Raw genomic sequence first — 13,729 nt, 5'->3', positions numbered from 1 at the left:
ACGAGGCTGCTGAGGTTTAATACGGTCGTGAGTTCCTCCAATGTCCACTCGAGACTAAAGCGCCGACTCCATCCTCGGACTAAAACGTCCATGTTTACAGCACAAATGAATACAATCAGTCTGAGACAAAAACACTGTGAAACAGAAGTGTAGTGGTTTATTGAGGCAGAGATGCAGATTAATGACAGAGGCAGGAGGTGTTAGAGAAATATGAGGACGTGTGTATAAGAACCTCAGAAGCCGTCACTCAAAGCATTTTAGGCCTAGTTCAGAGTTTCTGTGGAGACAGGTGTTGTTTTACAGGTGGTGGAGTTCCACAGGGCTTCATTATCGGTCCTCTACTTTTTATTCACATGTAATTATGCTCGTTTCTAACAGCACAACTGTGAAGGAGGATGAATGCCTTAATAACTCAGCTGTTTAAACTGTAACAAGGCTTAAAGTTTGCATTATTAGGGTTGTAGCTAAGTTTTTGCTGTTGGAGCCTTTTTGAGCATTTTTAATGGCACTACCTGACCAATGACATGGCTGCCAGAAGTCTCGGCTCCGGTTTTAATGAGTGAAATGTTACCGAGCAGGTATCTGTAGATCAATAACCCTGCAGTTAAACCATTTATCAGCTATCAAACAGTTTGTTGTTTCAGCTCTCAGACCCTCGGCCCCTGCGTCTCTACTTCCTGTCCTCTTCCTGTTGGGGAGGGGGGTCACGTGACAGTCAGCTGCTCCTTTGTGTTGACAAACGGCATGATAGATAAGGTATTGGTAACCAGTCACATGCTGATCTGAAGCAGCTGCAGCACTGTTGGTTTCCTGCCTGCTGGTTTTAAACTGGCTCCCCTCAGCGGGTATCAGCACGCATGTTTAACAGTTTTAAAGCTGGTTTAGGTTTTTTGGGGCGTCAACAGGCGCTCTGGAAACAGCAGCTTCTCTGATCACATGACCGCTTTATCAGGAAAACGAAACCGTGTCACATTTAGCCTGGCTGGTCCTAATAAACCGGCGAGCTTCTGCTCTCTGAGCTAACACAGCCTGAAAGTGCTAACGCTGATTTGTTATCTCCAGATGGCCCTGAAGCTAAAAACTGAATTTAAACACGGTGGAGTCGCGTGATGACAGAAGGATGATTGTTTTTACTGCTGCTCAGACACAGCACTGAACGTGTAAGAGGATTCCTGATCAATAACCAATAAATCCTCGAATCAGCTGCAGTAAAAAGCTCCAGAGCTCTGTCTGAGCTGGGCTGGGCTGATCTGTGGCCACATCAGCCCAGGTGGGAGCTCAGCTCAGCCTGGGCTCCTCTCACGTTAGAGCTCAACAACAAAAACCAGAGAAACGCTGGAGCCGACTGAGCGCGCTCAGACAGCGTCCTGCTCGGTCACAGCCGATGATAGGCTCATGGTAAACTGTGAGTGTGCGCTCTCAGAGACTACTGATTTTTTCTGTTTATTTCTCAGTGAACAGGATGCTTCCTCGTTTCTTATCGTTTTATTCTCACGTGTTTATTTATTTCCCCCCGTGTTTGCTGTCCTAATGTCTGATTGGCTCTTTTAGATTTTATCAAGATAAAACACGTTAACAAAATGTTTGACACTTTTATAAAAGCACAAAAGTTTTCAGTTTAAGTTTTACTGTAACGCACAAAATATAAAAGGTTGGATTTTTGAGTGAATCTGATTTCTAATCTGATCAGCACAAACATTTCTACACACTTTATCTTCTAAACAGCAACTTTAAGTCACAGTTGAGATTTTTCTCATGTTTTACGTTTGTGTTGTGTTAAAACTAAAACAGTGAGAACACAAACACGTTCAGCTGTTTCCACCTAAAGCCTCAAACTGTCTGCTGTTCTGTTTTCCTCGACCTTGACCTTTGACCTGCCGTGTGTCCCGCTCACAGCCACAGCTAACATGTCATTACTGTGGAGGCTCCTTAGAATGAGTGAAGAAGTAAACCGCAGAGCCACAACAACACAACAACAGCCCTCATCAGACCCTCAGAGCCACACGGCTCCACGCCGTCGCCCTGCAGAGGCTCACAGAGGCGGGGAGGCTGACCCGCAGCCTCGGTATGAGCAACGGACCCAAGCAGTTAGTCAGCTACTCATGAACATGCAGGTAAAGGTGTGCACAGCTCACTACCTGCACCTGCTTACAGGCACAAGCTCTCCTCACTGTGCAGTGTCTGAGAATCCTATTTATCATAAACCACAGGGTCAAACCCTGAACACAGACCTGCTGATGGGACAGACGGAGCGAAGAAACCCGAGTTTACTGCAGTAAAGACGGATTTCACTGCCACTCAGACTCTGCTGCAGTAAAAGCACGTCAGTCGTACATTTGTGTACTTTTGTGTGAATATTTGTCAAACTTCTCTGAGCTGAATGTAAAAACGTATTAACCACAGAAGAAGAAGAAAGGGGTCCGGTTTCCCCTCCGAGGTGTGTGACTGAACCTCTCTCTGAGGATCGATGGGTCTGTAACATTACGTCATCGTTTCTGGGCCGATGCAGTCTGATCGATCAGCAGCTGTGGTCGATAACGAGTGTATTGATCAGTACTCACCTTCCTCCGCCCTGCAGGAGCCCAGCAGCACCGCCAGCAGCGGGAGGAGCAGCAGCCCGCGGCAGGAGGAGGCCCGGCCGTGGGCCACGGGGCCCCGCTGAGCCCCCATTACTCCCATTACACCTATCGATCACCGATCACTGACGTCAGCTGGGCTCGGTCTCCGCCGGCCGCGCGCGCCTCATTGGAGCCGAAAAGTTCGAGAAAAAGAAAAAAGTCCTCAAAGTGTCCAAGATGAAGGCCGGAGGGAGTCACGGCACCCGACTCCTTCAGCCGCTCCGAGCTCTCAGCCTGCTCTCTGCTCCCACCCGGCTCCCCCTCATTCCTCCATCCCCTCCTCCTCTCTCCTCCAGCGTAGAGCAGCGGGGCGCGGCTGCCTGCGAGGCCGTCTGAGGAGCAGCGAGAGGCGGCTTGGAGAGCGCACAGGGGTCGGTGGGACAGCTGGAGGTGGGGGTCCCGAACCACAGACACACTCACACACGCCAAGCCGCAGTTACAGTCACACGGACACCGCGGACACACACTCTCGGAGCTCACACCAGCGCTCCCAGTGCTTCCAGTCTGCGGCTCCAGCTCACACGCGCACAAAAAGTTGAGAACAAAAGCTGCTCCAACTTTCTGCCTCCACCTCTGGATGAGACCACGCCCACACACCCGCAGCCGCAGTGTGAGTGGCTGAAGGAGCCTGCCATTCCAAAGGGGGCGGGGCTCAGCGAAGACAGTCTGTGAAGGAATGTGGAGAGAACGTGTCTGCGCATGTCTGTTTTTGAAGCCTGGAGACCAAATCGACCAAAAACTTCAAATTCCTTAAAAAAGCAGGGACGGATCTATACGCGCGGCAATGTGCCCGATCTGTGGCGAAGTGTGTAGTTAGTGTGTTGTGTTGTGTAGTTTGTTGTGTAGTCACTGTATTGTTTCGTGTGACAATGGGAGTAATAATGAATGTCACAAAGCAGTGTAAACTGTCTCCAGGTCGAAATCCAGCCTGTTGTCAAGGTGTTCTCCTGTGTCCTGTTTTTACCGGCACACATAATTTGTGGGCATCTTATCGCGACACCTGATTGTTTTGGTTTAGTTTTAGTAGTATTTTAAATGGTTGTACAACAAACGGAAGATGCATTGGCTGCATGTTTAGATAAATAGCTGTTTATAAGCTTATTTTTTACCAAAATGTGTGCAGAAAATAATTTACTAAACATGTGGTTTTTACAAAACATATAACTGATAGTAGGATTTTATGTTTTTGTGTGATTTCACATCAGTTGTGTTACTACAGAATGTCAATAAAAAAAACAACTGAAAATTCAGACACGTGAGTTTGAGCCGGAAAGAATGATCCCAAGCAAGGCAGCGGAGAAAGGATAAAATACAAATGGAAAATCAAAGCGAGTCAAAATGGCCAATTATATTCTGGACCTCAGAGGGTTCATCCAACAAATCCTGACAAATTTGGCTTCAGATTTTGTTCATGACATCTTTTGTTTTCAAAAAAAAAAGGTGAAACTTAAGTGAGACTTGTGTTTGTAATGAACCGCCCCATGGCTACATGTTTATTTATTATACAGGCGACAGTAAATACAATGAAAACTCACATGTTTAATTTAACTGAGCTGTTCATTCATGTGAGCTGAGAAAATAGACTGTATTTATATCAAACGTGTAAACCTACTGCACTTGAATCATTTTAAACACATGTACCTGCACATGTGTGTTTTTTAAAAGCTTTCATTTTGCCACCCTATTTGATTTTCATGCCACCCTAAGAAAATTTCTCTAGTTCAGCTCCTGAAAAATTAAAGAAATTAAATAAAATATGAACAAAATGATCAAACCAGCTTTAATAAAAGTCTAAACAAATCATATTTTCTGTGTTTTAATCTGTCTGTTGTCTTTCTAATCAGGGCTGAATCATCAGTTATAAAAAAAGCTGATGAACACACATGATACTGACACATATCTGCATCACTGTGCTCCGCTTTATTACTTTATTACACATTTATTATACATTTATTACACTTTGTCTTATTTATTCCTGATGGTTCTAATCAGTGGTCAGTACTCTTGACAGTGGGAAAAAGTCACATTTCAGCTTGACGAGAAGTCCTGTGTGTGTGTGTGTGTGTGTGTGTGTGTGTGTGTGTGTCTGTGCGTGTGTGTGTGTGTATGTCTGTGTGTGTGTGTGTGCGTGTGTGTGTGTGTGTGTGTGTGTCTGTGCGTGTGTGTGTGTGTGTGTGTCTGTGCGTGTGTGTGTGTGTATGTCTGTGTGTGTGTGTGTGCGTGTGTGTGTGTGTGTGTGTGTGTGTGTGTGTGTGTGTATGTCTGTGTGTGTGTGTGTGCGTGTGTGTGTGTGTGTGTGTGTGTGTATGTCTGTGTGTGTGTGTGTGTGTGTGTATGTCTGTGTGTGTGTGTGCGTGTGTGTGTGTGTGTGTGTGTGTATGTCTGTGTGTGTGTGTGTGCGTGTGTGTGTGTGTGTATGTCTGTGTGTGTGTGTGTGCGTGTGTGTGTGTGTGTATGTCTGTGTGTGTGTGTGTGCGTGTGTGTGTGTGTGGAGGAGGAAGGGAGGAGGAGGAGGAAGGATGGAGAGGAGAGGAGGCCTGTGGGAAACTGTCACCTGACTGACGAGCGGACACGTCTGACAGACAGGTGAGAGTCCCGCCCCCCAGTGATGTCACAACAGCGGAGGAAGACACGACGATTCAAAATGCAGAAATAAAAATGATCTTCAATTAAATTAAATTGAAAAGGTGAAAAACAAAATAAAATGAATTTAAAATGACAAAAAAATATAGCAAGAGAGTCGAAATTAAAAAGAATTCCTAAAATAAAAAAAAGTCAGATAAATCGGAAAAATCAAGAATTTAAAAGTTTAAAACCTAAAACTTAATATTATCAGAAGTGAAAAGAAATAAAATCAGAACTGCAGAAAAAAATGAAACAGAGAAAATTTTAAAATAACTAAAAACGATTGAAACAAATAAGATAAATAAAAATAAGGGATTAATAAATAACAACGAAAAGACAGAAAAACTATTATGAAAAAGACCAAATATTATTTATATTTTATTTTTAATTAGTGAAAAAAATATTAAAAAGGTTAAAAAATATAAAAATCATAAAAAGTTTTTTATTTAAAAAAAGAAATGAAACAATTAAACTGCACACAAATTAAAAAAACAAACAAAATTTAAATAGAGGTAATATATGTACTTATAAAAAAACAAAATGGGAAACACAAAACGCAGAAATAAAGTAAAAATAAAGAATAAATAAATACTAACTGAGAAAAGGGATTTTTTTAATTAAAAGAACAAAAACAAAAAAAAAATGATTTAAAAAAAATCATAAAAAATAGGAAACGTTTAAAATATAAGATTAAAACCCACCTGGAAATAAAAACAAATAAAGTAAAAAGAAAAGATCTAATAAAACTTTTGCTAAGCAGAAACCATAACGACCTCAACACCGGCAGAGCCTGAGATGGTCTGAGCGTGTGCAGAGGAGGAGGGGGGGGGGGGGGGGGGGGGGGGGGGGGGTGGAGGATGAAGGTGGAGCTGCAAGCAGGGGAAACACAGGAAGAGCTCAGATTCATGGGTGAAGGAGGGTCGCTGTGACGGAGAACATCCACTTTCTTATTCCTTAATAAAGAGTCCAGGTGAAAAAGTGGACTTCACGCCTCCCCTCTCTCACTCAGTAACAGTGAGTGTCGGTCGTCCCATGTGACCTGGCAGTGGAAACGTCCCTCCAGCCTTTGGTCTCCTCTCGCAGCAGATCAGCCACAGACGACACCTCAAAGTAACAACACTGACAGTGGCCTGTCGCTTCATCACGGAAAACGTTTAAGTCAGAAAAGGCCAACTCAGCTGTCGAGCACTTTAAGACAGTGGGTAGCTGCACTTCCTGTTGCACAGCTTGAAGCGTTTCTAAGCGCCTCCATGAAAGGCGACTTTTTTAAACTCCTTTATTTCTGTAGACAGACGGACAGACGCCGGTCTGCGCGGACACATGAGATAAAACCTTCAAAGCAGCGCTCAGAGAGGAGACTCGGGCTGTGCCACACCCCCTGAGGATCTGACCTTTGACCTCAAACTTAAACCCAGAATCGCCCTGACTGTAAGCACTCAGCTCACTGCTGAGTCTGTGTCTCCCTCTGCTGGACACTCGGGGAACTGCACCCACAAAGTGACCCATGGTATTGGTGTGATTGATCTGTGGTTATTTTAGCATCAATGAGACAACGACAGTGAAGAGACAAAATGAAAACTTTATTAACATAACAGACACGTGAGTGGAACGGAGCACGCTCAGTGTGTGGAGAACTTGGGCAGCTGGTTTCCCAGGATGACGCGTCGCTCCACCCCCTCCTCCGAGATGCTGGCCAGCCTGACCACGCCCCCGCTGGAGCCGTCCCGCTCCATGGCCAGAGACAGAGCTGAGGAGAGACAGTGAGTCAGCGAGACGGTTGTGGAGTGCAGCTCCCAGCATGCCTTGCAGCAGCGGCGGTGCGTTACCTGCGGCGGTGATCTCCATGCACTGCTCTTTGTTCATCCCGGGTTTGTAGTTGGCGTCCATGAAGCCGTAGATGTAGGTGCTGCCGCTGCCGCCCACCGACACCGGCTGCCTCACCAACATCCCACCAATGGGGACGCTGTACACCTGAGACAGGTAACACACAGACGATGCTTTACAGTCTGCAGGGTGGAAACAGCACCATCTGCTGGCCACACAAAGGACTACACCAGCACATGTGTCCAGGCGGTGTGCGGTCTCACCTGCCCGCCCTTCCTCTTGTCCCAGCCTGCCACCAGGATCCCAGCTGTCAGCTCCTCCCTGTAACGGTAGCAGCTCGCTCTGAACAGATTGGCTGCCGTCTCCACCAATGGGGGCTCGTCCAGCTCGATGCTGTGGGCGGGGCCAAAGACACAGGTGAGTATTGGCCTCACCTGAGCTGACAGGAAGGCTGTGCAAAGCTGTGTGTGTTACCTGTGGAAGCCCAGCTGGTAGGCGACGACCTCAGCGATGGCCTGAGTATCAGCAGCTGATCCAGACCTGCAGCCAGAACACAAACATGACGTCTGCTGAGGAGCCGCTCATCAGGAGGGCAAGAGTTTCTCAGACAAGTTCTCAAGGTGCTACAGAAACATCAGGCATCTCAAAGGTTCAACAGACCCCCTTCTTCAAATCCGACAAAGTGGTGTCAAATGTTTGTGCCGCTATCATTTTAAAAACATTTTAGAAAGAACATTTCTACAGAAAGTTGAAGCGTATCAGTCGGAGCCCAATTAAAGGCCATTTAGGTTCTGCTGAACGTGCACTCCTGTTCATTTTATACAACTTGCTGGCCCACGTGCTAATGTCAGTTAATATTAGCATTTCAGCTAACTTTGATGTAAAAGCTACAGTTCACTTACTATTAGCTTAATGTTAGTTAACCTGTTAACATGCTAGTGATAACCCACATGCTACCATTAGCAATAATTAGCCTTTACCCTGCTGGTACCACACTAGATGGAGTAACGTTATATATATATATATATATATATATATATATATATATATATATATATATATATATATATATATATATATATATATATATATATATATATATAAATAAACACTTACCTTTTCACCCACACAAGACAATGCAACAGATAGAAAGACCTTCACTAAGGGCCTGCAGGGAAACCTACAATATTTTGAAAATTTCCATCACATTGAGCAAAGACAGACAAACTATCTGTTTTTGTAAGCCGTTTGATGCTCCAACCTGAGGCCTGCTGGACCTGACTGGTCAACAGAAACGGCAATTCGGGCTCGACTGATACGCACCAACTGGCAGGCCCCTTTAAATTTCTTCAGAAAAGTTCTTGTTAATATTATTTAAGATGATAGTGGCACAGAAATTTAATAAGAAGCCCAGAGATCCTAAACTTGGTCCCAGGCTTTAGATCCCTTCATGTCTCTGTGGTTTTCAGGGTTGCTAAAGCGGTTACTTTGTGTTCCTGCAAGGCTACAGAGTCCCTAAAAAAGTCCTGACTGCAGACTGTGGGTTTCTGTGAGGACTGCTGATTCTAACCTAGTTTATTTTGAAAGACTGAGCTTCCTGAGATTAAAAACATAGCTGTTTTATTCTGAAAGGTTTTCTGTGCTCTGATTAGAGTTCCTGTGATGGAGCCCAGTGAGCAGGACTGACCTGCAGCAGTAGATCTTGTCGTGGATGCGAGTCAGTTTGTCTGTGACTCTGTTGGCGATGTACGCTCTGAAACAAACACACACAGACAGGTGAGGTTAAAGGAGTGTTTCCTGCACTCATCATCACGTGTTCAGTGTTTGTTTTCTCACCCTGTAGTGGTGCGAGAGTCGGCCCCGATCACCACTCCTCCGTCATACTCCACGGCCATGATGGTGGTCTGACACACGACAACAAACAAACAGGTAAACGGGCTGATAAACACCCTGCACTCATTATCGGACAGCATCTCTCCTGTTTAAACTCTCAGCTTCATCACCCTCCGTGTTCCTCCTCCTCAGACTGTTAAATGACTCGTTTGTCGGGTGAGCTCATTATCGGACAAGCCATTTAAGCCACATTGAAAACGCTCAAGTGAGAAAAACAAAGAAATGTTAAAGTCTGTCCCATAATGCAACCATAGCGTTAGCCAGCTCTCCACGCGTCCCTGTAGTTATTTAAATATCTTTCATCAACCACCCGATACACGTGTGTCTCCGCGGACTCTACCCCCCAGTTTAGCCCGGTCCGGTCCCGCTGTGCTCCGAATCTCCTCACAAACACAGCTACCGTTAGCCGCTGTTAGCTGCTGCAGAACTGCTGTCTCATTCAGCCGCTACCTGCCGTTTAAAGACGCTCCACCGGGACCGAACCGGGCCTGGTTCGGTCCGGCCCAACACCACAGCTACACGTACTTACCCCGGTGCTGACTTCCTGGCGGGTCCAGTCCGGGACCAGGTCACTTTTGGACGAAATTTGCTGGCCGAAGTACGGCATCATTACCGGTGCTGCCGCCATCTTCTCTCTATGAATAACTGGACTCAGTAGAGGCTGTCCGCGCATAAAGCCTAACAATATTTTATTTACGCTATTAGCGGAATATCCATGTTACAAACCAACTCGCATATGATTAAATTACAAGTTAGATTTAATAACTCAACCTTCTTTCAATTCAGAGAGTCTAACTTAGCTGTATAAATTTCCTCGAAACTGTTTTATTCGGGCACTTAAGTGAACAGCTCTGCAGTTGGGGTCCTGCGAGAAACAGGAAGATAAGGTAAACTGAGCTGGATTAGAAAAACTTCGGCTAAACCTGATTATAACGACTATTTTAAAACATTTAACGTGTTTTTCTCCGTTAAATGGAGTAATTAAACATATTAGAGAAAGCTGGTGTGTTTAAATGAGGTTAACCGATAATTTAGTGGCTGTTGTGTTACGTCTGAGCATCGCGGAGGACCAGACTACAATAAAAAATGTGCAATTTTATCCCTGGTATTTAAAACTTTGCAGTAAAAAGAATACCCACGGGACAGAAAGTAATGTTAACACTTTTTATGTTGTGGTGGAGTTCGTCTTTGATTCAGCATACCCCGAGCCACTGAGTGATCATCGGTGGATGTCTGTTAATTGATTTGTGATCGGCTGTGTTGCAGATGACGGTTCATAACTTGTACATATTTGACCGCAATGGAAACTGTTTGTATTACAACGAGTGGAACCGCAAGAAGCAGGCGGGCATCTCCAAGGAGGAGGTGAGCCTCAAAACCAATCAGCAATCAATAAATCAGACACGGAGAGTGTGTGTGAAGGAAAGGTGTGTTTATGTGTGTCTGCAGGAGTTCAAGCTGATGTACGGGATGCTCTTCTCCATCCGCTCCTTCGTCAGCAAGATGTCTCCTCTGGACATGTATCCTTCACATCACCTGTCAATATGTCCTCCTGATAGTCTGTCTGTCCACCTGTCCTCCTGTCTGTGGTCCTTATCTGTGCTCAGGAAGGAGGGGTTCCTGTCCTTTCAGACCAGTAAGTATCGTCTTCATTACTACGAGACACCGAGCGGCCTGAAGTTCGTCTTGAACACCGACCTGTCAGTGACCAACGCCAGGGACACACTGCAGCACATCTACAGCAATGTGAGACACACACACACACACACACACACCTATGAGTGGGTTCATCTATAGAACCAGCAGGCTGAACTGCAGCTTTTCGTTGAATTATGTGAAATTTAATCTGCTTTCTCAAAGAATCTTTTAAGAGTTGAAGTTGGAAAATGAGAGAGAACAACACGTTGAATCATGGTTATAATATAAACAGAAATCTGCTCGTTCTATAACGGCCATCAGGATTCGGTCCATGAGAGACCAGAGATTATCACACTGAGGCTGAACTAAAATGTTTTTTTTTTACCCAGAATTCATTCACCTGAAGGGTTGAGCTGACAGATTTCATTTGTCACATATTAACGTTTAATTCTTTAGTTCAGATCTTTGTGTGTTACAAACTTTACTCTTCAAATGTTGACGTGTGTTTTTTTTTTAATCTTGTCAGTTTGGTTTTGTTCTGAATCCAAAGGGACGGGCTATAATATTAATAATAATCATCTGTGAGCTGCTGTTTTCTGTCTGTGCTAAACAGGAAGTGTTGCAGGCTTTATTGTGAAAGAGACTTACACTGTGTGTGTGTGTGTGTGTGTGTGTGTGTGTGTGTTTGTCAGCTGTACGTGGAGCTAATCGTGAAGAACCCGGTTTGTACATCCACGCAGACCTTGGAGAGCGAGCTGTTCAGCAGCCGACTGGACGCCTTCATCAGAGCGCTGCCGTACTACAGCCCACGAGCCGCCTGAGCGTCACACACACACACACACGTTCACAGTGAGAGTTTAATGTATTTATTTTGTTCTTTCATGTCCTTGGCAGGAAGTTTTGTCTTTTGAATTAAACGTATATGAAGCCACTCTGACCTTTGACCTTTAATAAAAGCAGCTCTGTGGAACTTCCTGGAAACTGTCGTTACTCTCTGCTGATGCTCACACCCGGAGTTTATGATGATGTCTCTGCAGTGATCCCTGTGTGCACAGTGCTGAGGGTTTAAACTGTGCTGACTGGGTGGTACCACTGGGGGGCGCTGCTGCTGGCTGTGAGCTCACGAAGTGCAGCACTGCAGATAAATTGAGCCTTTGTGAACTCTGCAGAAGTACACTGCCTGAGGGAATTACCCAGAATGCATAGCGCAGACTTGCCCTCTGACCCTCGTTATTGCGTGTAGCGTTATGTCTGTCACGTCACGTGACTCATAGCCTGTGTGAGGGATGTGAGTCTGTGAACATCCTGCTGATAAACCCAGAGTTTGATCCTGTAACAGCTGAAGAAATCAGTGTGAATGATGGTGGAAGCGCTCGTGTGATCGACCCTCAGAAACCAGCTCTGATTGAACACACACAGTTAACATGTGAGTGATGTAACTGGCCTGAGGTCTGTTGACTGATTAACAGCTGGATTCAGTCTGAGCTGACCCCGCCCCCTCCACATGCTGTCCTTCAGCTGTAGGAAGCAGCTCCGATACCGGAGTCTCCATCTACACCTGAACACTTCGCCTGACCTGCTGAACACACGACTGTGGACAAAGAAGGCCTGATCAGTCAATCAATCAGAAACAACCTGCTGAACACACGACTGTGGACAAAGAAGGCCTGATCAGTCAATCAATCAGAAACAACCTGCTGAACCGCCTCACTCATCAGACGAACACACAGCTTCTATCAGATGCTTTTGATCATTTTTCAAGTGCATTGTGGGTAAAGCGCTATATAAATACAGGCCATTTACCATTTACCATTTAATACAAGCAGAGGCAAAAATTAGGCGGAGCCGCAGATGAAGTGATGACATCATCATGATTGGAGTGTGTGTGTGTCCACAGTGTAATCTCTAATCCCACTGAAAAACATACTGCCAACAAACAGCTGGAAACACACACGTTGGTCTTAGCATACATGTGAGGACCATCTTGCAAACAGTCACGAGTACAGACAGACAGACAGTTGCAGACAGATGTGTGGACTAGGAAACATGTTTATGTAGCACTTTTGTATCCATCATAATGTCCTTACATGTAGAAATGTCCTCACTACAGTGACTAAACCCTGTCCTCAAGAAGAAATCTTTCAAGTCCCCACTTCACAGGGATTTCTGACTTTAAGTGGGGACTTAAAAATGTCCTCATAAACAAAAGTCCCTGGTGTATTCAGATACAATGGTCCGTGTTTCTCCAACATCTGTACGGTTCTTAAACACTGATCTTTGTGCTCACAGAGAAATCTGTGCTTTTGTTTCTTTACAGGAAAGTGTCCAAGAATCTAAAAATGTCCTCAACTTATAAAGATTTCCTCTCCTTGTCCTCACTTTGTAAAAATAAACTAAGATTTAAAACACTTTACTTATTCTCAAACTCGGTGGATTCCTGTGCGAGGCAGGAATACAATCTGATACAATCTGGATGTTAAATCTAAAATCAAGCAGGTGTTGTGAGCTGGTAAAGATTTCCTGTGTGTGTGTCAGAGCAGCTACAAACTGCAGAGGCTGGTCAGGATCCATGATTTATCCACACCCATGCAGCACAGCCGCAGTCCTTTGGATGACCTCTGTGTCAGCAGATCGAGGTCAAACAGGTCTGTGTTGTAACTGAGACACCGAGTGTCAGTGGGATCACCTGTGTAAACGAAATATAAATACAGGACTTAAACTGTGCTGATTAAACACAGGATTCAGGTGTGACTGAGTAATATGGACACATGCAGTTCAGTATTAAAGCCACAGAAACATTTATTTACCCTAAAATGTCTGAGTTTACAACACTTTAAATAACGTGTGCAGTTACTGTGACTCAGGTTAACATCCCTGCCCCTGAAAATGGTACGGTCCTTTGCCAGGATTGTAATGTGGAAAAAAACACTGTTAAACGTGCAAAACTTGACCTCACGAAACAAAAAGTATCAGTGTTACCGTCACAGGAATCACGAGCAAGAAAAATCAGTGTGAGCAGGTGAAACAATTTCCCTTCACTCGTCTGAGATATAACAATCTGTATATAAAAATAATAAAGAGATAATAATTTCCATCATGTCCTGCGGCTGGCCTCCTCATACGACCTCAAC

The 13,729-nt window shown here is 44.8% G+C and overlaps 3 protein-coding genes across 4 annotated transcripts in view; 1 reads left to right on the top strand and 2 right to left on the bottom strand.

Moving 5' to 3' along the window:
• Positions 1-3,182, bottom strand: part of ephb4b (eph receptor B4b) — a 36,367-nt gene extending 33,185 nt beyond the window's left edge. The window contains exon 1 of the mRNA XM_024799802.2: positions 2,562-3,182. Within this exon, the coding sequence (XP_024655570.1) occupies positions 2,562-2,679 (118 nt within the window). The 5' untranslated portion in view covers positions 2,680-3,182. The remainder of the gene's footprint in view (positions 1-2,561) is intronic.
• Positions 3,183-6,802: 3,620 nt separating this feature from the next.
• Positions 6,803-9,687, bottom strand: psmb6 (proteasome 20S subunit beta 6). Its single transcript, XM_024799805.2, has 7 exons — positions 9,490-9,687; positions 8,904-8,971; positions 8,755-8,820; positions 7,542-7,607; positions 7,331-7,460; positions 7,070-7,214; positions 6,803-6,990 (listed from the first exon to the last, which is right to left on the bottom strand). The coding sequence occupies exons 1-7, from the start codon at positions 9,631-9,633 to the stop codon at positions 6,863-6,865; spliced, it is 747 nt and encodes a 248-aa protein (XP_024655573.2). The 5' UTR covers positions 9,634-9,687; the 3' UTR covers positions 6,803-6,862.
• Positions 8,857-11,568, top strand: trappc1 (trafficking protein particle complex subunit 1). 2 transcript variants are annotated; one of them, XM_024799807.2, is made up of 5 exons: positions 8,857-8,996; positions 10,227-10,325; positions 10,410-10,480; positions 10,568-10,706; positions 11,291-11,568. In XM_024799807.2, exons 2-5 carry the CDS (start codon positions 10,227-10,229, stop codon positions 11,417-11,419), a joined length of 438 nt encoding a protein of 145 aa, XP_024655575.1. In that variant the 5' UTR covers positions 8,857-8,996; the 3' UTR covers positions 11,420-11,568. The 2 variants fall into 2 exon arrangements, with proteins under 2 accessions (XP_024655575.1, XP_014269550.1); XM_014414064.3 differs by lacking the exon at positions 8,857-8,996 and adding an exon at positions 9,732-9,847.
• Positions 11,569-13,729: the final 2,161 nt, after the last annotated feature.

This window comes from Maylandia zebra, unplaced genomic scaffold (assembly GCF_041146795.1).
Source record: "Maylandia zebra isolate NMK-2024a unplaced genomic scaffold, Mzebra_GT3a scaffold01, whole genome shotgun sequence".
NCBI classification, from domain to species: Eukaryota; Metazoa; Chordata; class Actinopteri; order Cichliformes; family Cichlidae; genus Maylandia; species Maylandia zebra.
This window is presented reverse-complemented; position numbering and strand designations above follow the sequence as displayed.